This window comes from Mustela erminea, chromosome 5 (genome assembly GCF_009829155.1).
Source record: "Mustela erminea isolate mMusErm1 chromosome 5, mMusErm1.Pri, whole genome shotgun sequence".
Taxonomy (NCBI): domain Eukaryota; kingdom Metazoa; phylum Chordata; class Mammalia; order Carnivora; family Mustelidae; genus Mustela; species Mustela erminea.
This window is the reverse complement of record NC_045618.1, coordinates 132,661,719-132,686,593: the sequence shown is the minus strand read 5'-3', so window position 1 is coordinate 132,686,593 and position 24,875 is coordinate 132,661,719. Positions and strand designations below refer to the sequence as shown.

General features: G+C 48.9%; 1 protein-coding gene across 1 annotated transcript; it reads left to right on the top strand.

The window, feature by feature from the left end:
• The first annotated feature begins 759 nt into the window (after positions 1-759).
• On the top strand, positions 760-24,300 carry VRTN (vertebrae development associated). The gene is made up of 3 exons (XM_032344939.1): positions 760-961; positions 1,548-1,805; positions 21,287-24,300. The coding sequence occupies exon 3, from the start codon at positions 21,288-21,290 to the stop codon at positions 23,412-23,414; it is 2,127 nt and encodes a 708-aa protein (XP_032200830.1). The 5' UTR covers positions 760-961; positions 1,548-1,805; position 21,287; the 3' UTR covers positions 23,415-24,300.
• Positions 24,301-24,875: the final 575 nt, after the last annotated feature.

Here is a 24,875-nt window from a genome sequence, read left to right as displayed (position 1 = left end):
CAGAGAGGAGCAGACAAAGAAAAACGAACAAAAACCTCCAAAAATCAAACGGGCTTGGGAGGAGGCCTGGCGAAGCAGCGTTCTTTGGCAGAGCGAGCAAAGCTGGGATTTGGGACCAGGCGAGAGGGAGAGGGGCCGCTGGAGGCCCACTGGGGGGCGGGGAACCAGTTCACGGCCGCATTCAAAGCACGATGGAGTCTGGCTGGCCTGAAGGTTCACAGCCTTAGAGGGAAAACCTGAGGAATCTGTTTGTCAGTCCACTGCATGCTGAGTTGCAATTCTTATTTCTAAACCTTCCAGGCCAGAGTCCGCATCTCCCTCCCCCACCCTCGCACCTGCTGGCAGCAGGGGGGCTCCGATGAATGGACAAGTTCCACGGATTCCCTGCCCCTTCCCCCACCTTTTACATAGCCAAGACCAGGGACAAAAGGCGCCCGGGGTCTGGGCTCCCTCCTTGGGCTCTTGCCAGCTCCGGAGAGTGCTAGACAGCTGGAGCCATGCTCCGCGCCGCACCATTTACACTTTTTACAGCTTCCCCACTGTCAAAGCCACTCCCCTCTTTCCCACCGGGCCCTGGACCCTCGTCCACGAGACCGCCGGACCCTCCTCACAGTTGAGGGTGCTTGTCTGGAGGTTCAGGGTACTTGCCGGGGAAACGGGGCCAAGGCAGGAATAGCAACAGGGACACCAGGCTCAAGTCCCCAGGCTATAATGCGGCGGCGGCGGAAGGACCAGGCCCTTTGTCCAAGGACAGAACGTCCCACCCAGCAGCCTCGTGCTAGTAGCCTCCAGCATCTCGGTTCCAGGCCCCACGTGGGGACTGTCCTGGAGGATGTTGGTCCCTATCTTTTTGCTAGGCTTCCTAATCTGCTCACAAATGCAGCCACTATTTATTAAGAACTGAGAACGGCGCTGAGTGCCTTTATATCTGGTCCCTTAGGTGAATCTCAAAACAACCCAGGTGAGTATGGGCCACATTTTCCAGGTGAGGCAAGGGCTCAGAGGCGAGGCTTGCCCCAAGCCTCCACGCAGTCAGGGGCAGTCAGCTACCAGCAGCAGCGCAAGATATGAGCCCACTCCCTACTCCCTACCCCCTACCCCATACCTTGAGTGTAAGTCTGAGGACGCTCCCGGTAACCCCTACCTCACGTTCTTCTGCACAACTCCTCAGACTCTATTGTTTACATGTTTACCAACTAGCTCCAAAATCAGGCCATCATCCTGACCCTTCCTGGGGCGTCAGGACTGACCCCACCTGAGCACCCCTTGCCCTCCTAAGATGGCCTCCTGAAGAGCCCACATTTTGTTTCAAACACTAGGTCCACAGGGCAGGCCAGGAAAAGGGACAGTTCTTCCTCACCTCTGTGAGAAGCCCTGTCAAGATTCGACCATGGCTCTCAGATTTGCTGCCCCCTGACCCTCTTTCATTTCTTTCAGGCCCTGCCTCTGTGGACAGGGCCTAGCTTCAGTCAAAATGAGTGCTGGTTGATTCTCACTGGCATGTTCCACCTCTTCTGATAGTTCACAAAGTGCCTCCAACTTCCTAGGTCACGGGCCAACACATCAAAAGGCACCCTGTGGGGAGAGGAAGGAGGACTCTGCACCCTGGCCCCCTCCTGCCTCCCACGGAAGAGCTGAAGTCTAGTCCCGGATGTCGTGGCCGGCAGCAGCCCTGCCAGTCCTCAGGATCCTCAAGGATCCCGTCCTCAGAAGCCACTTCGTCACAATAAGTCCACGTATGCACAGAGCAAAAGACAACATGAGGTGCTTCCTTTGTTCATTGACCGAAACCCAGAAATAAATACGTAAGTGTATAAATACTTACCTATATATTATGTTCTTTGACTAAGCTATTTCACCTCATGAATCTTATAGAAATGTTTGCACAATATGTGCAAATATGTCTCCTGCACATTGTGTATAATACAAAACTACTGGAAACAACCTAAATGTCCAGTTCCAAGGGATTGCTTAAATACATGAATATAATCCCTACGATGAAATATTCTGTAGCTGGCGCGCCTGCGTGGCTCAGATGGTTAAGAGCCTGACTCTTGGTTTGGACTCAGGTCAGGATCTCAGCGTTGTGGCACTGAGCCCTGCCTCCTCCTCTGGCTTGGCATCCTTTCCTTCTTCTTCTTCTTCCCCTTCTGCCTCTCCCTGACTCATGCTCGTGCTTGTGTGCACTCTCCCTCTCAAAAACAAACAAACAAAATATGTATACACACACACACACACACACACACACACACATATATATATATATTCTGCAGTTATTAAATGTGTGAAGTAATTGGGACACCTGGCCGGCTCAGTCAGTAGAGCATGTGTCTTTTTTTTTTTTTTAAAGATTCCATTTATTTATTTGAGAGAGAGAGACAGAATGGGAGAGAGAGAGAGAGTGGGCATGAGAAGGGGGAGGATCAGAGGGAGAAGCAGAAGCAGACTCCCTGCCAAACAGGGAGAGACTCGATCCCGGGACTCCAGGATCATGATCTGAGCCAAAGGCAGTCGCTCAACCAACAGAGCCACCCAGGTGCCCGAGCATGTGACTCTTGATCTCAGGGTGGCCAATTCGAGCCCCATACTGGGTACAGAGATTACTAAATAAATAAAGTCTTTATATACATACACACACACACACATACACGTATATATATATGTGTGTGTGTGTGTGCGCGCGCGCGCGTGTGTGTGTGTGTGTGTGTGTGTGTGTGTATGGAATACCTGGGAATTAAAAAAAAAAAAAAATCCAGAGGCCCAGGTTGTACTCCAGATGATATCACAATTTCTTGGGGTGGGAGGGTGGCACTTCTTTTTTTAACCTCTTCAGGTGATCCCTACTAGTGGCCAACTTGGGAAATACCACCTTAAAGAAAAAGAGGATAGGGGGAGCCTGGGTGGCTCAGCGGGTAAAGCCTCTGCCTTCTGCTCCGCTCCGTGATCCCGGGGTTCTGGAATGGAGCCCAGCATTGGGCTCTCTGCTCAGCAGGGAGCCTGCTTCCTCCCCTCTCTCTCTCTGCCTGCTTCTCTGCCTACTTGTGATCTCTGTCTGTCAAATAAATAAATAAAATCTTAAAAAAAAAAAAATCCAGAAGGAAGGAAAGGTTGACAAAGGAAAATGAGGTTGTAAATGCTTCACATGGAATTGAAACCGATACTACCTGCCCTTCTTCTGGAAAAAGAAAGGGTCTGGGTCACCTGGAATTATTCCTGCACTTCTGTCAGCATAGCCCTTAGCGATACCAAACTTTCTGATGGCACCTGAAGTATTCTAGAAGTTGATCGCTTCACTTCTGGAGATCAAGTCGCCAGGGCAGAAATGAAAGAAAAAGTCCATGTTGCTGCTACATTCCAGAGGCCATGAGCTGCCCCCTTGTTAGCACACTGGGAGCACAGATAAAGCGCTTTGCACAGGGCTTGACGCGGTAGAGGCACTCAGAAACCGGTAGCTTATTCATTTTCAGGAACGGAAGGAGAGATGAGCCCTGAGCACCCCGCAGTTGGACATTCTACCGCACAATCGACCCAAAGGAGCCCCAGCGGCAAACATTGACGTCTCTCTCTCTCTCTTTTTTCAAGTAATCGCTCTACCCAAGGAAGGGCTTGAACACAAGACCCTGAGATCAAGAGTCAGAGGCTCTACTAACTGAGCCAGCCAGGTGCCCCCACACCATCACTTCTTAGGGACATTTGGGGCTGGACGATAACTGTGATGAGCCCTCCCTATCCCACCGGAGGAAGGGTCTGCGGGACCAAAGTCATCCAAGATTACTCTGCTTGGAGGTGATAGAACACGTTAAGAGATTGTGCCAAAATGTGGTTCTGGAAGACCTGAAGTGGAGCCCACACCATGAAGGAAAAGGAAACTTTACCTCTGAGCCCAAGGGAAGTGTCAGAGGCTTTGGGCGTTTGCTGGGCACTGCAGATGGATCCCGGGGGAGGACCCCTCCCATTTTCCACTCCCAAACCTTCCATTCCCTCCTCCCTCAAAACAAGTGCTGCTTAACCTGGTGTTCACAGCTGTTTCCCGGCCTGGCAGCCAAGTGGATCTTCCCACCTCACAGGATTGGGTTCCGGTCTTACTCTTTTTCCCTTCTCTTGAAAAAGGAAGGTGCCCTTGGGCATTGTCTGTTGTCTCTTACCCTTTTCACACCCCTTGAATTGAACTGGCAAAAAACAGGGATTTATTGACCCCACCCCACCCCACCCCACCCCCCCTGCACCGTGAGATCTAGCAGCGAGGGGGGATCACATCAGTCCCGGAGGGTCTGTCTTGGGTCATCCATGGCGCCTTCCACTTGGAATCCCTGCTCTGTCATCCGTGTCTCCTGGGCAGGGTGGCTCCCATGACACCTTCTCAGGAAGCCTCCACAGGTCTCAGCTTCTGGGTCCTCCTGGCGCTTGCACACCTTTACTGCATGGCTTACGGTAGTCTGTACTTGGGTTATAGCCGTGGGTATGTGTGTCTCCCCGACTAGACCGAGCATTTCCTTGAAGACAGAAACAATCTTTTGCTTATCTTTGTATTCTTCAAGCACTGAACACAGTGACTGACATATTAAAAATATATTTATGTAGTTGTTTGCTTGTACTCTTTCCAAAAAAAGATTTGAGGTCTCTTATTTAAAATACCTATACAATTGCAGAAATGGGGCTGAAGAAATATGAGGGTAAGGAAATCCTAGAATGAGAGCCAATAATAATCATAAAAATAATGACAATACCAGGGCACCTGGTTTGGTTGGTTGACTGAGTGTCCGACTCCTGATTTTGGCTCAGGTCATGATCTCAGGGTCGTGGGCTCTGCACTCTGCAGGGAGTCTGCTGCTTTCTCTCCACTCCCCCTCTGCCCCTCCCCTCACTCATGCCCTCTTAAAAAAAAAAAAAAAACTAAAAAAAAAAAGAATATTTGAGTGCTTAGTAGATGCTGAGTACTGTTCTAATTGATTTATTATTTTTAAATTTTTTTTTTAAGATTTTATTTTATTTGACAGACAGAGATTACAAGTAAGCAGAGAAGCAGGCAGAGAAAGAGGAGGAAGCAGGCTCCCCGCCAAGCAGAGAGCCAGATGGCGGGCTGGATCCCAGGACCCTGAGACCATGACCGGAGCTGAAGGGCAGAGGCTTAACCCACTGAGCCACCCAGGAACCCCTGTAATAACTATTTTAAGGGCCAACTAATACTGACAGAGCTTTTTCTCTGTGCTCACTGCTGTACTAAATGCTTTCTTTGCATTTCCTTATTTAATCCTTATCACAATCTGTGAGGTAATTATCATCATAATCACCATTTTACGGGTGAGGAAACTGAGCTTTGGAGAGGTGAATTTGTTCCTGGGGGTAGAGCTGGTTTTAAGCTCAGGCTTATTAGATTCTGAAGTCAGTGCCTTTTTTTTTTTTTTTAAGATTTATTTCTTTATTTTATTATTATTATTTTTAAAGATTTTATTCATTTATTTGACAGACAGAGATAAGAAGTAGGCTTAGAAGCCGGCAGAGAGAGAGGAAGGGAAGCAGGCTCCCTGCTGAGGGGCTGGATCCCAGGACCCTGGGATCATGACCTGAGCTGAAGGCAGGGGCTTTAACCCACTGAGCCATCCAGGTGCCCCAAGATTTATTGATTTATTTATTTGAGAGAGAGAGAGAGAGAGAGAAAGAGAAAATGCGGGGGGGGGGGGGCAGAGGGAGAGGGAGAGAAGCAGACTCCCCGCTGAGCAGGGAGCTGGCCCAGGGCTGGATCTCAGGAACCTGAGATCATTACCTGAGCCAACGTGAAGAGTCAGAGACTCAACTGAGCCACCCACTAGCCCCTAAAGCCAGAACTTTTAATCTAAATCTCTACAGCCTCAGAAATTCTGAATACAGTGGCATCTGGCTGATTTGGTAGAGCATGAGACACTTGATCTTGGGTCATGAGTTGGAACCCCACAGTGGGCATGGAGTTTACTTAAATAAGAAAAAAAGAAAAATTCTTTTAAAAAGTATTTATTTATTTATGTGAGAGAGACACACAGCAAGAGAGGGAACACAAGCGGGGAGAGCAGGAGAGGGAGAAGCAACCTTCCCACTGAGCAAGGAGCCCAATGTGGGGCTCATCCTGGGATCATGACCAAGCCGAAGGCAGATGCCCAACGACTGAGCAGAAATTCAGTCGCCCCAGAAAAATCTGGCGCCCCAGAAATTCTGAATACAGATGGCTCTAACCAGTAGTTCCTCTTCTTTTCCAAATCTTTTTATTTACAAAAAGAATGTGTTCTTGAGACGCCTGGGTGGCTCAGTGGGTTAAGCGTCTGCCTTCAGCTCAGGTCATGATCCTAGGGTCCTGGAATCGAGTCCCACATCAGGCTCCTTGCTCTGCGGGGAACCTGCTTCTCCCTCTGCCTGCCGCTCCTCTTGCTTGTGTTCTCTCTCTGACAAATAAATAAAGTTTTTTTTTTTTTTTAATTTATTTGACAGATCACAAGTAGGCAGAGAGGCCCGCAGAGAGAGAGAGGAGGAAGCAGGCTCCCCGCTGAGCAGAGAGCCTGATGCGGGGCTCGATTCCAGGACCCCGAGACCATAACCTGAGCCGAAAGCAGAGGCTTTTAACCCACTGAGCCACCCAGGTGCCGCTAAATAAATAAAGTCTTAAAAAAATAAAGGTATTGTGGTAAACAGTGCTTACTGAACTGAAGTGAGCAAATTAAAAAAGGCACCTCTTCCCACAAACATGGTCACCAGGATTTCTCCCTATTAGTTTCTCTTTAATGTTTTCCAGACTTTTTTGTCCCTAAGACGTATAGACGCATATCGATTAGATAGATTTTTGCAAAAATGGGATCAGAAAATACATTTACTCTGGACTCCCTCTTTAACTTAGCTATCTTCCCAGGTGGGTTTATGCAGCTCTATTTACACATTAGAAGAAAGTATCACAACTGATAACTTACTCCTTTCTTCTTAAAATATTCTCTCTTGAGGGACACCTGGGGTGGCTCAGTAGGTTAAGCACCTGCCTTTGGTTCAGGTTATGATCCCAGGGTTTTGGGATCGAGCCCCCCATTCAGGCTCCCTGCTCAGCACAGAGCCTGCATCCGCCTCTCCCAATGCCGTTCCCCCTGCTAGTACTCTCTGTCAAATAAATAAATAAGATCTTTAAAAAATTTTTTTTCTCGGGACGCCTGGGTGGCTCAGTTGGTTGGACGACTGCCTTCGGCTCAGGTCAGATCCCGCAGTCCTGGGATCGAGTCCCGCATCGGGCTCCCAGCTCCACGGGGAGTCTGCTTCTCCCTTTGATTTCTCCTCGCTCATGCTCTCTCTCACTACCTCTCTCTCAATAAATAAATAAAAATCTTTTAAAAAAAAATTTTTTTTCTCTCTTGATTTTTCCTTTGCGTCTTTGTTTCTCCGCTCCAGCAGACGCTGTGGGGGTGGTGCCTTTTCTTTCCTTCCTCCTGTCCTCCTATCTTCCTCCATTATCTATTATCCCTTCCACTCCCTCGGCTTTCGATCTTATCTGAAAGCCAACAACTCCCAGACTTCGCTCTTTACCTGGAACTTGGCGATTTTCCGTATTTTCAGTTTGCTTTGTTGTTAGTTTTAAGCCTGTTCAAAACACACTCGGAGGATGTGTGTTTGTATTTGCTTGCACTTACGAAAAGAAACTCAGGAAGGAAACTAATGAAAGTGCTTACCTGAGTGGCGTGGTGGGAGTGGAGGGAATTGGAAATAAGCTAACCAAAACCAAGGGCATGGGGTTTGAGATTAAGAACAGACTGATTGGGTGACCTTGGGTTCATCCTCTTTTCAGTTGAAACGGAGGCGATAGAAGAAATGCGATGAACTCCTCGGGGAGAGGACCGCGGGGCCAGGCTGTTCTAGTGGGAAACCTGAGCTTTTCCCTTGGGAGTCAGGGGAGGGGCTGTTATATACCAGGCTTCTTTGCCCTCCTGGTAAATTGGTAAATTCGCTAAGGACCAGCTGGCTGTGTGAAGCCTGTCACCAAGGGCACCTAGCAAAAGCCCTGCATACGAAGTAAGTGTCAACCCCTGTGACCAGTGACCTTGCCCACCAGGCACCTTTCCAACACTGTCCTGTCTGCCCTCTGGCTAAGTTTCCTTCCTCTCTGCTCCTATAAAGTGATGCTCCCACTTCCCAACTCTTAAATATTTCACTTTTTCTATTATAAAACTTAATGAAATACACCAAAATTGAGAGAATAGCATAATGAATCACCCAGAATGAATGGTAAAACAAACCCGATTCAGTAATAATTATCAGTACTTTGACATTTGTAGCTCACCTTTTCTTTCCCTCCAGTTTTTAAAAAGCAAATACCCGAGGTCCTATCATTTCCTGCCTCAGTTCTTACACATCTATCTGAAAATTTAGGACATATTTTACTCATCACTTGGTACAAATTAACATTAATTCCTTCATATATGCTAAGCCACAGTCTATATTCAAACTTACTACCAAAATAAATGACCTTATTAATTAATTTTTAAAAAGATTTTATTTATTTCCCAGAAAGAGAGAACACAAGCAGGTAGAGTAGCAGGGTGAGGGAGAGGGAGAAGCAGGGGTAGCCTGACGCAGAGCTCGAACCCAGGACCCTGCGGTCATAACTTGAACCAAAGGCAGACACTTAACCAACTGAACCACCCAGGAGCCCCAGTAAATGTGACTTTAAAGCTACAGATAATTACAGATTGGAGCTGCAAATGAAATCAGAGAAGCCAGCAACAACCTCACAGCCTGCTTGGCACAGGTCTCTGAGCAAGTCCAGTGTCCAGGAGTGAGGGGCTCAAAAAACACTTGTTCCTTTCCTTGGTAATAGCAATTAAGGGCCACTCTTCTGGAGCACTCTGTGTGTCCCCACCTGGGCTGGGGCTTCTGACTGCAAGAGACCACCTTAGCCCTTTCTGTGTCTTCCACAGCACTGAGCATAATGTCTAAGAGCGTAGATGCTCTACCCATTGTGATTTGAATTGATAATCATATCTCCCTGGTATTAAATGTTTCTTCACAGCCAAGAAGTGACATGACTGTTTAATTCAGTCATTGGACTAAAGTGGATATCGTCCCCATTTCACAGATGAGGAGACTGGGGGTCAGCCCTTAACTAGGAAGTAGAGGAGCTCAGAGTCAACTCAGGTTGGCCAGACTCCAGAGTCGGAGTTGTTATGTGAGTTTGGTAATGCCAAGGGACTCTGGGCAGAGGCAGAGACGGGGTAGAAGGGAAGAGTGGTAGGGAGGAAGGGGGGAGAAGAGGAGGAACATAGAAAAAAGAAAGGACACCAGGAGATTATGATGTCATAGAGTAACTGTCAGCAGTTGGATGTAAGGTCTTCGTGTATGTACGTATGAGTAAATGAACAACGGAATAAAGAAATGATTGAATGAATGATGGACTAATATATAAGTTATTTAGTAAGGCACCAAGTGGATAAATGAATTGAATGGAGAGGGATGAATTCTTTAAATCTCTGTAGAGAATGAGTACTACAGCTAAATGGACTAAGAGGGTTGTTGGCTGAGCCTTTATCACTGGACCTGTGCTAAGGATTTCATAAGCCGTTTTTCATGTAATCCTCGTAGTAAGCTCTCCAGTATTATTCTCATCATTTTTAAAGTGAGGAATTAGGCCTGGAGAGAGGAGAAAACTTGTTCAGCTGCGCACTAGGCAGCGCTGGAATTTCAACCGAACCGTCACACCACACAGCTCAGGCTGCTCACGGCCCCGCCAGCGCTCAACAGATGCTCAAATATTTTTTGTAAATGATGCAAATACAGGTGACACCCCCCCAAACACACTTATACAAGCCCCGGACAGCTATACATTTAAACCCAGTTAATTACTTATCTCAGTTCATTATTTAAAGGAAGCTTTTCTATTGTATGCCCCTTTATAAGTGAAGGATTACCCCCGACTCATCTACTTCCTAAATCAGTCTTCAGATTTTTGTTCCAAGCAAGGTACATATTAACTAAAGATGTCTACTTGTAGTCTTTGGTTTAATTATTGCTGGGAATCTGGGATTTTTGGTGTTCGGACATCTGATGACTAAGATTTCAATTCTGTAATACCTAATTTTAACAGTTTATTTTATTTATTTATTTTTTAAGATTTTAGTTATTTATTTGACAGACAGAGATCACAAGTAGGCAGAGAGGCAGGCGGAGAGAGAGAGAGAGAGAGAGAGGAAGGGAAGTAGGCTCCCTGCTGAGCAGAGCTGGGGCTGCTGATGGAGCGGGCTCCATCCCAGGACCCTGAGACCATGACCTGAGCCCAAGGCAGGGTCTTAACCCACTGAGCCACCCAGGCGCCCTAATTTTAACAGTTTAAATAAAGGTAAATTAAACTTTACCAAATCTAGAATCCATTAAAGAAAAGCAGGTATGGTCAGTATATGTAAACATAAAAAGATTTCTTCAGGATAAAAACTACCATAAGCAAAATCCAATTATGAACCACAAAATCAGAAGTAACATTTAAAAAAAATGATTTTATTTATTTATTTCACAGAGAGAAAGAGGGAGAGAGAGAGAACAAGCAGGGGGGAGTTGCAGGCAAAGGGAAAGGGAGAATCAGGCTATCTGCTGAGCAGAGAGCCCAACATAGGGTTCAAACCCAGGATGCTGGGACCATGACCTAGGCCGAAGGCAGACGTTTAACTGACTGAGCCACCCAGCCGTCCCTATTTTTTTTGTTTTTAAATATTTTATTTTTAAGTCTCCCTAAATCTAATTTGGGGCTCGAACTCACAACCCCAAGATCAAGGGTCAAGTGCTTTACTGACTGAACAAATCAGGTGCTCCCAAAAAAGGCATTTTTTGTAATTCCTACCATGGACCAAAGGTGATATTTATACAAAACTCTCATAAACAGTAAAAGAAAAAAAGGTTTGTAATCAATAGCAAAATGGGCAAAGGATAGTCATGGGGAACAAAACGTAAATTGTCCAAAAATATATGAAAAATGCCCTCTCTTACTCATAATGGAAAAATGTAAATTAAAAGCACATGGAGGAAGTAATTTTTTACCTATTAAAGTGGTAAAGATAAAAAAGTGCTAATGCATTGAGTTGGCTAAGTGGTAGGGAGACTGCCTCTCACACTTCGTTCTGGGGGCAATAAATTGGTATAACTTCTAGGGAGGGAATTTTTAAATAATTTTTTATTAACATATAATGTATTTTTATCCCCAGGGGTACAGGTCTGTGAATCACCAGGTTTACACACTTCACAGCACTCACCATAACACATACCCTCCCCAATGTCCATAACCCCACCACCCTCTCCCTATGCACCCCCAACCCTCAGTTTGTCTTGTGAGATTAAGAGTCTCTTAATGGTTTGTCTCCTTCCCAATCCCATCTTGTTTCATTTATTCTTTTCCTACCCCCAAACCCCCCACATTGCCTCTCAATTTCCTCATATCAGGGAGATCATATGATAATTGTCTTTCTCTGATTGACTTATTTCACTCAGCATAATACCCTCTAGTTCCATCCACGTCATCACAAATGGCAAGACTGCATATCTTTTGATGGCTGCATAGTATTTAGGGAGGGAAATTCGGACAATCTATACAGATTACGACAGTACACTTTGGAAGGATAGCTATACCCACATACATGCAACATTTCCCATTGTAGCTTGGTTTAAGAGCAAAAGATAGAAATGACCTTAAGGTTCAATGGTAGAGGACTGGATAGGACATTATATTAATTCATAAAATGTAGTTCCTGCTCCATCTGCATATGTACTAGTGCATTTACTACTGGCCACACGTGGTTACAGAACATTTGAAACGTGGCCAGTCCTACATGAGATTTGCTTCAAGTGGAAAACACACTGACTTTTGAAGACTTGGTACAAAGAAAGAATGCAAAGTATTTCATTAATAAATCTTTATATCAAAAATAATTTTTATGTTGATTTCCTATCAAAATGGCAATATTTCAGATATGCTGGTTTAAATAAAATATATTGTTAAAATTAATTTCACCTGTCCAGTTCAATGATCCCTCTGTCCATTCAATTAAAGTCTTCTATCTTTAATGTGGCTACTAGAAAATGTAAAAGTATTATATGCACCTCTCATTACATTTTACTGGACATTGGGGACTCTCTCGACGAAAAAATAAAGGGAGAAAAGCAAGGTGTGTAAGAGGGTTTAGCATACAAACATTTGTGCTTCAAAGAAAGGAAAAAAGCACTGTCTCAGAGATTTGCTTGTTTATGCATATTTCTGGAATGATACCCTAGAAACAACATTGGCTGCTTCTGGAGAGGGAAACTGTAGATAGGGCTGAAATTTGAATCCTGAATTCTTTTGTAAATTTCTGAACCAAAATTTACATGCACTTTGAATAATATGTTATTTTTTATGTATATAAAATAGAATATATATTAGTCAAAAGTAGTTTAAAAATGTTGAACATAGAACAAAAATATGCATCGAAAGATCAGAAATTTATGTGTTGTAAATGCACAGAAAAAGAACTGGCAGATAAGCATAGTGAAGAGAATGTGTTAGGGACTGAAAGGGAAGACTTGCTCAATTTACTCTATTTTTTACTCTGTACCATTTGGATCTTTTGGAAAGAGAGTATTTAATTTGTGTAAGTCTAAGAAAAAAAAAAAAACTAGAAAGAAATATACCAAGACGTTCACAATGACTGTGTTTAGATAATGAGCTTATAGGTAACTTTTTCTTCTTTCTACTTTAAAAAGTTTCCCAATTATTCTAAATTTTCCCAATTAGTCTATAAAAAAAGACTCGTACCTTGGTGATGGAAGCACCAACAAACCTTTAGTTTCTTTATAAAAAAAATACTTTTAAAGATTCCATTAGCCTTTTAAAGGATTTAAAATTACTTTCATTGCTTTTTGAAATGATAGCAAGTAAGTTAGACTCCTTATAAAATGTCATCACAGAAGGATAATTTGGAAAAGTATCCAACTCCTTCTAAACGATAACCACTATTCTCTGAAACTTTTAAAATGCTACATTTATCTTAAGAACTTAAAAATGATTTCAAATTAGCTGGGGAGGCTGAGGACTGCAACAGACTTGCTCGGTGCCAAGCACCGTCCTGAATGCTTTAAATTGATCACCGCGTTGATCCATGCCACCGCTCTGCGGGAAAGGTTGTGCCCCAGTAACCTTTAAATCAGGGTTCCAAGGGTTGAAACAATTCGCCTAAGGCCATACTCTAGTAAAGGGGCAGGGTTGGCATTCAAATCCAAGTCCAGGGCACGTCTAAGCCGCTGCCTCAGGCGGCTGCCATCACGATGGGTGGGGCTGGTGTGATTTTGATCCAGGGACTGGCCTTGAGCTCACATCGGGTGGCCCCCTCCTCCTCCTCCGGTGCTCCTGGGAACGGGGCGTTCAATAAAGGATTTTTGATCTAGGTGGTAAGTGTAGGGCTCATGATTGGCAGAGGAGGAAATGATCCTTGTGAGCCGGGGCATAAGCGACCCTGGGGACAAGGGGTCTGTGGGTGGTGGGTCTGCGGGTCCACTTGACAGCGGTAGCCAGGGGTCAGGCCACAGGAGGGAGGTGGGTGGAATGTAGCTCGGGAGGGCAGCAGCTAGCCCCAGCACTCCAAAGGGTTAAAGCCGGGCAGGAAAGCCCCTGGGGGGAGCTACCACCAAAGGCTGCAATCCCGCGGCCTTCACCTCCCCCACCAGCCGGGACTAGACGGGCGGATAGGACTGGTTCCTTTGGGATTATCTGAGGCCCCTGGGCTGAGATGAGCCGCAGGAGGGACGGAAGCCCAGGTATCGCACGCCCCCGCCTTCCTGTGGGGCTCCGAAAACTAGGTGTCTCGGGATATAGGCGCACTGGCCCGGGACAGAAGCAATTTTGGCCCGGGCAGACTTGCAGAGTAAGAGGTGTTGAGTCCGGGCCTGGGGGATGCTCAGAGAAAGGTGGGAATGGAGCCCTTGAAGAAAAGTGGGGCCTTTCTGGAAGGAAAAGGGGCCTGCAGCAAGGTGGGGGAAGTGAGCTCTCCAGCCTCCCCGTCCAGCAGGACCCCCCTCCCCCCGCGGGATGGGGAGCTGCCCCAGGAAGAGAAGCATCTTGGAGGCTCATTAAGCCCCAAAGTCTACCCAGTCACCCAAGGCCAGTTTCTGGGCTCCAGCTCTGCTCCCCCACCTCTACCCTCAAGCCAGGCCATTGACTCTCTTTCCCCCGGTCTTTCTATCGGAACCTCCCCAACCCCTCCCCCCCAACTCTTGGGAAATCTTTCCGTTTTCTTTCAAGTTTTCCCAGGGCAGTTTGGGGTCTGATTCAGAGCTAGGTCTGGGCGCTTTAACGCCCCCAGCTGGGTAGAGTGGACCAGACAATAGCCGCTATCACTTTACCATTGGAAGTGACCCCCGAATTTGCACTTCTTTCATCTTGGGACCAGAGCACTTGAGGGTGGGCGATTTCCTGGGGGGAGTGGCTTCAGCGGCTTCTCCACCGGCCAGTTGGCTGTAGACGGTCCATGCTCCATGGTCCACTACAGATACGAAGCCAGTTCTGGAGTGAGAGTGGCGCTCGGCTGGGGACGCTGACGCAGGGTCACTTAAATGTCCCAAGCTGGAAGCTGGAGAAAGAAGTGGACGCCCCCAGGGCTCTGGGCCACCCTCGAGGTCAGTAAACTAGGAAGTTTCCACCAAATTAGGAACGGTGGGTGCCCTGTGCGGCTTGGAGGTCCCAGGGGAGTGAGGACTAGCCCTGGGACAGTAAAGGGCCCAAGGGTCAAGGAGTGACTCCGCGAGGATGCTGCAGGCCTGTGTGTCGGCCGACCTCTGGGTGTGGGTGGGGGTGTGTGTGTGTGTGTGTGTGTGTGGAAGGGGGAAGTGAGGCATTGTTTCGAGTTCTTTCTCCCCACCCCCACCTCCAGCCCCATCCCCACCCCCACCCGCCTGCCTATCTCCCCTCCCCACCCTACTCAATTGTCCGTCCTCGGCCCCTCCCCAGCCTCTCTGTGCTTTGGGGGTTGGGTCCCTCGACTCAGAAGCCCCGGGCTGGCCCGCTCTCTTCTTCCCAAACACCCGCTGGCCTTCCTGGCATCCTGAGGGTCGACCATTGGCCTGTGCTGCTTCCCCTCGTGGGCCAGACTCACCCTTCTCCTACCCCTCCAGACACGTGGTCCACAAGAGCAACTAAACTTGGGAACTCCCGAACTCCCCAGGCGTGGTTGACCTGGTGGCTTCAGGCCCCACCCGGGATCCCCCAGGCACTCCTGTTACCCTTCCTTGGGAATTCACAGCTGATGGACTCGCCTGCCACCCGTCAGCCCCCATGGCCGCCCCTGCCCTGCCGGGTCTCCTGGAAACCAGGGAGGGAGCCAAGATGGCTGGCGCTCCCTCGAGCCAGGGACCTAGCGTGGGCAGCTGGGAGGGCAGAACGGAGAGGTGCCGAGCCAGGCCAGGTGAGATACCAGCTGGTTTACCGTGGACTTACTGGGTCTTGCTGAGGGTTGAGGCCCATGTGGCACCATGTCCTACTTGTTGGGCCTAGTTGAGAGATGGCAGAGCCTACGTAATGAGGGTTGGGGAGAAGAGGGGGCATGGGGAGGACACGGGGTCCTCGGTGAGCAAATCCAGAGCCCTGGAGGAGGCTGGCAGAGAAGGAGTTTGTTCTAGAGGCCAGAGGAGACTTAAAGCAGTATTGTATTAGCAGGTTCATTGGCCTGCCCTTCCCTTGTCCTGCCTAGAACCCTGGCTGACCCCTTCTAAAATGGAAGGGCCGGAGTCCAGACCTGGGCTCGAGACCCCATCTGCTTGAAATAAGGAGACGGAGGAAGGAGGAAAGCTGGCTTTGGTGAAGGCAAGGCTTGGCGTCTTTTGGCAGAGTTGCCCTGTCCCTTCATTTATTCTTGGCTCCAGGGCCCTTCCTAAGTGCTAAGATAGTTGCTGGCTGGCTGCTTTTTGGATGCCCTGTTTTACCTCCTTCCAACCTCAAGCCAGGAGATCCTGTATAATCGGGGGTGGAGGTCTTGTCTCCTTGGTTTCTTGCCTTTTCCAATCCCTTTTAAGAGCTGTGGGGGCCAGGGAGGCCAGCTGAACAAAGCCCATAGATGAGCTCTCGCTTTTTTGCACTTCTGTTATGAATGCACCTGGCAGTTGCCAGCTCTGCTTTGCATTGCACTTCCGGAGAGCTGCTGTTGAAAAAGACTGTTGCACCTGAACCGCATCAACCACTTGTCTACTTAAGGATGATTGGCTTCCCCGCACAGCCCCTGGCCTTTCCCCCACTGTCTGTTCTCCGGTAGTCCAGACCTCCTTGGATGGATGTGGGGTGTGGGGCTCCAGGGAGCTGCTTTTTCTCCGTAAGCTTTTGAGAAAAGCAGAAGTGGGGTATTACTGCTCTTTGGGGGGAGATCTTGAAAGAATGAGATAAGGTAGAGTGGAGCGGGGTGGGACTGGGACGAGGACCAGGACCGGACCCGGAACGGACGGGAAGAGTAGGTAGGGTGAGACAGGGTAGGGCAGGGTGGGGTGGGGTTTGTGCAGAAGGAAGTGCGGTATATCTGGACGTTTTGTTGGAAGATACCTGGATACTCCTGCTGGAAGTCAGGCAAGTCCTTTCTGGACCTCAATATTCCTTATCTTTGAAATGGCCAGGTTTGTTTCAATGCTCCAAGAATCCATGTGTTTCTGGATCCTTCAGCTGATAAGCATTTTGGGTGATGTATTCCCTGGGGTGGGGGAATTACAGTGTTTAGGAGGGGCAGTCTGGAGTCACAGTGCTTGATTTTACAGCTTTAATAGCTGTGTGGTCTTGGGAAAGTTATGTAATTTAACCCCCCAGCCTCCATTTCTCCAGGTGTGAACTCAGAATAGCCATCCTAGCCATGGTGCAGGTGTGATGGAGTTGTAGTTCACGTGGAGGGGAGATGAGAACCACATACAAACAAAATTACCTCTAAAAAGCCTGAAATCCAAGCACTCGATCCTGGTAAAGCCCAAAGGAGCTTGCCATCACCCGAGGGAACATGATGCTTTCTTTGCTCTCTGGAAAGAGATGGGAGTGGCAGGGCAGGAGGAATCACCCAACAGTTTAAATTCATTGTCCCCTCTTTTTTTTTTTTTTTTTCCTGAGATTTTGGTTGAATTACCTAATTAAATGCACAGAGTAAACAGTGAGTAAGGGGTGACTGTTTTCATAATTTTGTTGGCAAAGTATCTAGCGGTGGTACAGGTGATCTGCTGGTGACATGGAAGGAAATCCATCATCTTTGTTGGCTGCCAGAATGAAAAGGCTGTTCTGTGAGCTTGGTGTGTTTTTCAGGGCTCAACTTTTTTTTTTTTTTTTTAAGATTTTATTTATTTTTTTGACACTGTTTAGAAAGATGGAGGGAGAGATCAGAAGCAGAGGGAGTGGCAGAGGGAGAAGGAGCTCCCAAATCATGACCCAAGCGGAAGGCAGACACGCTACTGACTGAGCCACCCAGACGCCCCAGGGCTCTATGTTTAAATCGAATGTGGAAGCATGCTCTCTTCACCAAGGACTGCTGTGACGCTGTTTATCTCCTGAGTCCATTGAAGTTGAATCGTTTTTTTTTTTTTTTTAAAGTGAACATAAACATTCAAGAAGAATAGATTAAAAGCCCAACTCCAGGGTCAAATGATCTGGTAAAAATAGAAAAATCAGGGCGAGGTAAGATCAGATTTGTCACAGCATGTGAGTTAAAAAATCTGCAGCCAAGAAGTTTTACCCAAAGGTGATTCTAGTTTTTAAGAAATTTATTTATTTATTTAAAAGGTTTTATTTATTTGAGAGAGAGTGAGAGAGTTGAGAGGGGAGAAGGTCAGAGGGAGAAGCAGACTCGCCGCAGAGATGGGAGCCCACTGTGGGACTCGATCCTGGGACTTCAGGATCACAACCCAAGCCGAAAGCAGTGGTTTAACCAATTGAGCCGCCCAGGTGCCCAAGAAATTATTATTATTATTATTTTAAGATTTTATTTATTTATTTGACAGAGAGATCACAAGTAGGCAGAGAGAGAAGTCGAGGGAGCAGCCTCCCTGCCAAGCAGAGTACCCAACGCGGGGCTCGATCCCAGGACCTGAGATCATGACCTGAGCCGCAGGCAGAGGCTTTATAAACCACCGAGCCACCCAGGCCCCCCAAAATTATTTTTTTAAAGTAGTCTCTCTGACCAGCATGGGGACTCAGGTTCACAACCCCTGAGATCACGAGTCTCCAGCTCTACTGATTGAGCCAGCCAGGTGCCCCTGATTACTAATTTTTGAAAAGCTTTCTTTTTTGTAATTATCAGGTAAAATTCTGGTGGTTCTCTTAGTGCTTTATAAACCTTTTTTTCAAAACTTTACTGAACCCTGATTTATACTTCAGCATGTCCCCTGTAAGTGTGCAGTTAGGTTGTTGAGCTGACAAATACCTACACCCAAACACAGTATTTAAACCTCAGGCTCATCTCAAACAATTTACTGAATCCTGAAAACAAAGCTCTGAGAGAGGACAACGGTCTTCTTTTTAACTTCTACAACACTGAAAATGTACCAGTAATTAGGATCATTCATTTATGTTGGTTTAAACAGGAGGTAAATCACAGATCCTAAAGTGACTGGGTTCAGGCATTGGTACTGGCCCCACCACTTGTGTGACCTGGGTCAAATTAGCCTACAATGCTTTTTCTCAGTTTTCTTACCTTTCAACTGGGGATGAGGGTAGTGCCTACTTTATTGGCTGTCAGGCTTAAGACCGTGTCTAGCAAATACTGAATGCTCAGTACATCTACTTACTAGATCTATGTTAGCTCAGGGACTAGTCTTCTGCCACCCCCTTTGAAAGGACCCTTTGTACTAGAGTATTGGGGACGCCTGGGTGGCTCAGTTGGTTAAGCAGCTGCCTTCGGCTCAGGTCATGATCCCAGCGTTCTGGGATCGAGTCCCCACATCCGGGCTCCTTGCTCAGCAGGAAGCCTGCTTCTCTCTCTGCCTCTGCCTGCCTCCGCCTGCCACTCTGTCTGCCTGTGCTCACTCTCTGACCAAAAAAAAAAAAGAGAGAGAAATGTACTAGGGCATTGGTTCTCAAACTTTTTGGTCTCAGGACCCTGGTGGAGCTTTTATTTATATGGGTACATCTATTGTATTTAAAATTAAAATGGAGAAATTTAGAAAGTATTTTTTATTTATTTTTAAAAGATTTTATTTATTTGACAGAGATCACAAGTAGGCAGAGAGGCAGGCAGAGAGAGAGGAGGAAGCGGGCTCCCTGCTGAGCAGAGAGCCCGATGCAGGACTTGATCCTAGGACCCTGGGATCATGACCTGAGCAGAAGGCAGAGGCTTTAACCCCCTGAGCTACCCAGGCGCCCCTAGGAAGTATTTATTAAAAAACAAGTCCAGAACAAAAAAGATGTAGTGAGAAGAATGCACTCTTATACACCGTTTAAGTCTCTGCAGTATTGCGTTTGAAAGGTATTCTCCCGTCTCTGCGTTTCAGTCTGTTGTGATACATTGTTTTGATTGAAAATCCAGCTTTGTCCAGATAGGTAGGTGGGAAAAGGAAGTGATGCGTAGCTTGTTCAGTGGCTGTCCTTTGACAGTAAGTACACTAACACTTGACAAGTAGTTTGTTAAAGCTTAGTTACAGTGTAGAAACTGAAACAATATTCGTGATTTTTTTTGTACCGCATTATAGTCAAAGCCATTGCTTTCTTTTATACTTGAGGTGGATCTTTTACCTGTGTGTGGCTTCGCAACATCACCCATTGGTTTCTTTGGGAAACTTAGTTCATTGATTGATCTTCAGATGTCGACAGTTCCTTTACGTGGTATAGTAAGTTACATTTGTTAGTGTCACTATTGATCCCATCAGAAAAGTCTTTAGGTATTGGAAGAAACTGTCAGGCTCCCTGTAGTAGATACAGGTTTTCCACAACTCTAGTTTTCCAGTGAAAGCTCAAAGTGTCACTGGCAGTCAATAGTCCACAATTTTCTTTGAGGTGACAGGCTCACCTTATTCCTTTTTGAGGAAATGCCCAATATACCCCAGTCTAAATGAGTAATGTTTCAATTTTTCTTTTAAGTAAAAGTGATATTCCATGATAAGAGTACCTAGTTCACCATAAAAAACAACTGTCACGTGAGACATTCAGAATGCAGCAGAAATGAATACTCCCTATTTTGCCCCTCTCAAAACGGAAAAGTCATGTATTTAAGGGCTGTGATTAAATTTAAAAAAATAATAACAAAAAACTGAAAAACTTTACTGCTTCATCGTGGACATTTTTTTTTTTTAAGATTTTATTTATTTATTTGACGCAGAGAGAGATCACAAGTAGGCAGAGAGGCAGGTGTAGAGAGAGAGGGAAGCAGGCTTCCTGCTGAGCAGAGAGCCCGATGCGAGGCTCGATCCCAGGACCCTGAGACCATCCCCTGAATCAAAGGCAGAGGTTTTAACCCACTGAGCCACCCAGGCTCACGGACATTCCTGAGTGAAACTAGCGTTTCTCTCCACCCCCAGCCGCGAGTACATGGTGGTTAAGAATATGATGACCTCCAGCATAGTTTGATTCATGCTAAGTTACCACGTTTCTACTCACACATTAATATAATGAAAAAGACAAATAATATCTTAGTGTTACATTATCTTAGTATATCTTAGAAAAATAATTTAACTTGCAGACCCCCCTGAGAAAGTCTCAGGGAACCTCCACCTCCTATGGCTCCACAGACCATACTTTGAGAATCACCGTTCTAGGGAAAGGCAGACCAGTTTTAGCTCTAGGAGTTTGTAAGTCTTTTGACAGATGCGGAGTTACAGGCTTTATGGCTGTGTTGTGGAATGTGTCCTAGCTAACGAATCCTTTTTCATTCCTTCCCTGTGCGTTAGGTACTGATCTAAGGATGAGAGAGAGAGAGAGAGAGAGTGTGTGTGTGTGTGTGTGTGTGTGTATACCTGTATATCTCCTGTGTGTGTGTGTGTGTATATACCTGTATATCTCCATGCTTTCATTGTCTCATGCTCACAATAACAGTATAACGGAATACTTCCATCATCCACTTTACAGAAACGGAACCAGAAGCCTGGAGAGCTGAGGTGACTTGTCTCAGAACCAGCATTTCAAAGCCAGGTTCCAGAGACCAGGCTCGTCCTCTCTACCCCTAAGGGGTTAAACCTGGGGAGGTCCTTAGCAAGTCTGCCCTCAGTGGGGGAACGGGAGTGAGTGGGTATTATCTTCGGGGGAGAAGGTGCGAGTCCCCGTTGCTGGGTATCTGGGTGTCTTGTCCTGACCGTGCCCTCTGCCCTCTGCCCTTGGCCCTGGCAGGATGACCTCTCGGAGGCAGCTGGTACAGCAGGTGCTGCAGGAGCTGCAGGAGGCCGTGGAGTCCGAGGGCTTCGAGGGTCTGGTCGGCGCTGCTCTGGAGGCCAAGCGGGTGCTGTCCTCCTTCACCCTCCCCACCTGCCGGGAGGGGGGCTCCAGCCCCCAGGTGCTGGAGGTGGACTCCGTGGCCCTGAGCTTGTACCCCGAGGACGCTCCCCGGAACATGCTGCCGCTGGTGTGCCGAGGCGAGGGCAGCCTGCTGTTCGAGGCGGCCAGCGTGCTGCTGTGGGGGGACGTGGGCTTCAGCCTGGAGCTGCGGGCGCGCACGGTGGTGGAGATGCTCCTGCACCGGCACTACTACCTGCAGGGCATGATCGACTCCAAGGTGATGCTGCAGGCCGTGCGCTATTCCCTGTGCTCCGAGGAGTCCCCTGAGATGACCAGCCTGCCGTCTGCCACGCTGGAGGCCATCTTCGACGCAGACGTCAAGGCCACGTGCTTCCCCAGCAGCTTCTCCAACGTGTGGCACCTGTACGCGCTCGCCTCCGTCCTTCAGCGCAACATCTACTCCATCTACCCCATGCGAAACCTCAAGATCCGGCCCTACTTCAACCGGGTCATCCGGCCTCGCCGCTGCGACCACGTTCCCGCCACGCTGCACATCATGTGGGCTGGCCAGCCGCTCACCAGCCACCTCTTCCGCCACCAGTACTTTGCCCCTGTGGTGGGGCTGGAGGAGGTGGAGGCCGAAGGTGCCCCCGGCCCGGCCCCTGCCCCCAGCCCCGCAGCCCCACTGCCGCCACCGGCCAAGACGCTGGAGCTGCTCAGCCAGGAGCCCGGCCTCAGCTACTCCCACCTCTGTGAGCGCTACAGCGTCACCAAGAGCACCTTCTACCGCTGGCGGCGCCAGTCGCAGGAGCACCGGCAGAAGGTGGCTGCCCGCTTCTCGGCCAAGCACTTCCTGCAGGACAGCTTCCACCGCGGGGGCGTCGTGCCGCTGCAGCAGTTCCTCCAGAGGTTCCCCGAGATCTCCCGCTCCACCTACTATGCCTGGAAGCAGGAGCTGCTGGGCTCCGGCGCCTGCCAGGCCCTGGCCCCCAAAGAGGTGCAGGTGACGGAGGGGCTGGAGAAGCTGCCGGAGGAGCAGGCGGCCAAGGGGCTGGGGTGTTCCGCGCTGGCGGCGGTCAGCCCGGGAATGGTCCTGATGCAGCGGGCCAAGCTGTACCTGGAGCACTGCATCTCCCTGAACACGCTGGTGCCCTACCGTTGCTTCAAACGCAGGTTCCCCGGCATCTCGCGGTCCACCTACTACAACTGGCGCCGGAAGGCCCTCCGGAGGAACCCCGGCTTCAAGCCGGCACCTGCCCTCCCCACCACCGTGGTTCCCCAGCCAGTGTCCGTTCCGGAAGAGGCCCTGCTCCCTTGGAAGGAAGCGGGGGGAGAGGGGACGGGCCAAGCCACGGCAGGGGGACCACCCGCTGCCCACGCGTTCCTGCCCCCCAAGGTGCCCCTGTCCCATTGGCAGAGGCGCCTGCGCAGGGCTGCCCGCAAGCAAGTGCTGAGCGGGCATCTCCCCTTCTGTCGCTTCCGCCTTCGCTACCCAAGCCTGTCGCCCTCCACCTTCTGGGTGTGGAAGAGTCTTGCCCGGGGTTGGCCCAGAGGCCTGTCCAGATTCCAGATGCAGGACCCTGCCTTGGGCAAAGGAGGGCTGCGGGAAGCTGAGGAGAAGCAGGAGAAGGAAGCTGGCAGGGATGGGCCTGCTGCGATGACCCCTCCTGGTGGGACCCCCGTGCCGGTGGGGGCTTCTGCAGGAGAGGACCCAGGAAAGGCCCGGGGGGGTCCTTCCGGAGAGGGGGCCATGGCCCAGGGCCAGCCCCACAGCCAGTCCCTGTCCAGCCGCCCCGGGGCAGAGGCAGCCGTGGGGGGCAGGGATGGCCAGGTGCTGGTGATGGACATGCTCGGCACCACGAAGTTCAAGGCCCAGGCCAAGCTGTTCTTGCAGAAGCGCTTCCAGTCTAAGAGCTTCCCCTCCTTCAAGGAGTTCAGCGCCCTGTTTCCCCTCACCGCCCGCTCTACCTACTACATGTGGAAGCGGGCGCTCTATGATGGCCTCACCCTGGTGGATGGCTGAGGGGGTGGTGTGAAGAGGGTAGGGAGGGAAGGGGACCTGCTTGGACAGGCTCAGGGACCTAAGTTGACCCCTGGCTTTGGCCAGCGTGCCCTTTGCTCTGGCTCCCACAGCGTCCACCTTGAATCCCAGGGCAGCTCCGCGCTGCTGCTTCCTGGCTCGAAGGCCGTTGGAGCCAGAGATGAGCCGTCTGGTCTTCCCAGAGAGCTGCAGGACCAGCGTTGTTCTTTTCGGTTGTTTGCCATTTTTGCTTTTTCTTGTCTTGGTTTTAATTTTTTGTTTTGATTTAAGTGGGTTGGCTGGGCCCCCTGACTGATGTTGGGAAGCAAATGCATGGGGGTCGTGAGGGGGTTTGATAGCTAAAGCTGCTTTCAACTTCTTGTGAGGACGAAGACAGTACTGCAACGTGGCTGGCTGTCCCATTAGGCGGAGTGTATGTCTTCAGTTTATTTGGGGGTTGGTACCCTGCTTACTCAAAGATGTTTCCCAAAGGAACATTAGAAATCAATTATGGAGGTGGTCCGTGGCTTCTGCCTGGTGCCCTCAAGGGAGAGGGTGCCAGGCTTAGCATGACAAGTGAAGGTATATAGGAAGGACCTCTGAGGGGGTGCCCTGAGCTGGGTCACTGAGGTGCCGGCCTGTCCCTTGCAAGGAGTGTGGTAAAGGTCTTGGGGGAGGGGGCTTCGAGCTTCTGCTGGTGCTTGGTCCATCTGCTGTAGACCTTTCAGTCCTCTCCCAGCCTGGTTGGCTCTTGGGGATCCCATCTTCTTGAGCCTCTCCTCTGAGCCTGTGCCCCATCAGCGAAGGACCTTATGGTGGCCAGAAAAGCGACTAACTGAATTCCCATTGTCCAAGAGTCAAGTTGGAAAACCAAGAAAATAAAGTGATATGGTACCCACAGCCCTTGGTCTCTGGTATTTGTTTAGCTAGGATGTGCCTGCTCACTCCTTCAGTCCTTTTGTTGTCAGGGGACGCTTGCTCCCAGGTCCAGGGCTTGGGGGAGGGCGGGGATGACTCTGGGATTCTGTTTAGCATTGGATCTAGAGGTGACCACATTGGGTGCACTTCCAGCTGGGGGTAGGGCTCTGGCGGCCTGGAAGGATCCTCCCACTATGGGAGAAAACCAGCCCACGACGGGTCCTCGCAGGCCAGGTCAGGCTTTCTTGATGTTGGTTGTGCACCCAAGCAGGCTCTGCCCAGGCCCAGGTAAGGACACACCGCCATCCTCATAGTGGCTAACTTGCAAACCCCCTCCAGTGGGCTGAGCTTTAAGGCCAGAACTCAGCTTATTGGGGTGTGGCATCAGCAGGGAACTGTTGGTTTCCTGCAATGGCGGTCATTTTGGGGAGTCTTTCTTGATTGTTTTTTTTTTCATCCCCATAGCCTATCAGCAAGTCCTGTTGGCTAACTCCAAAGTGTACCCAGAACCCTCCCCTTCATGCTGCTGGTGCCATCCCCACTGGC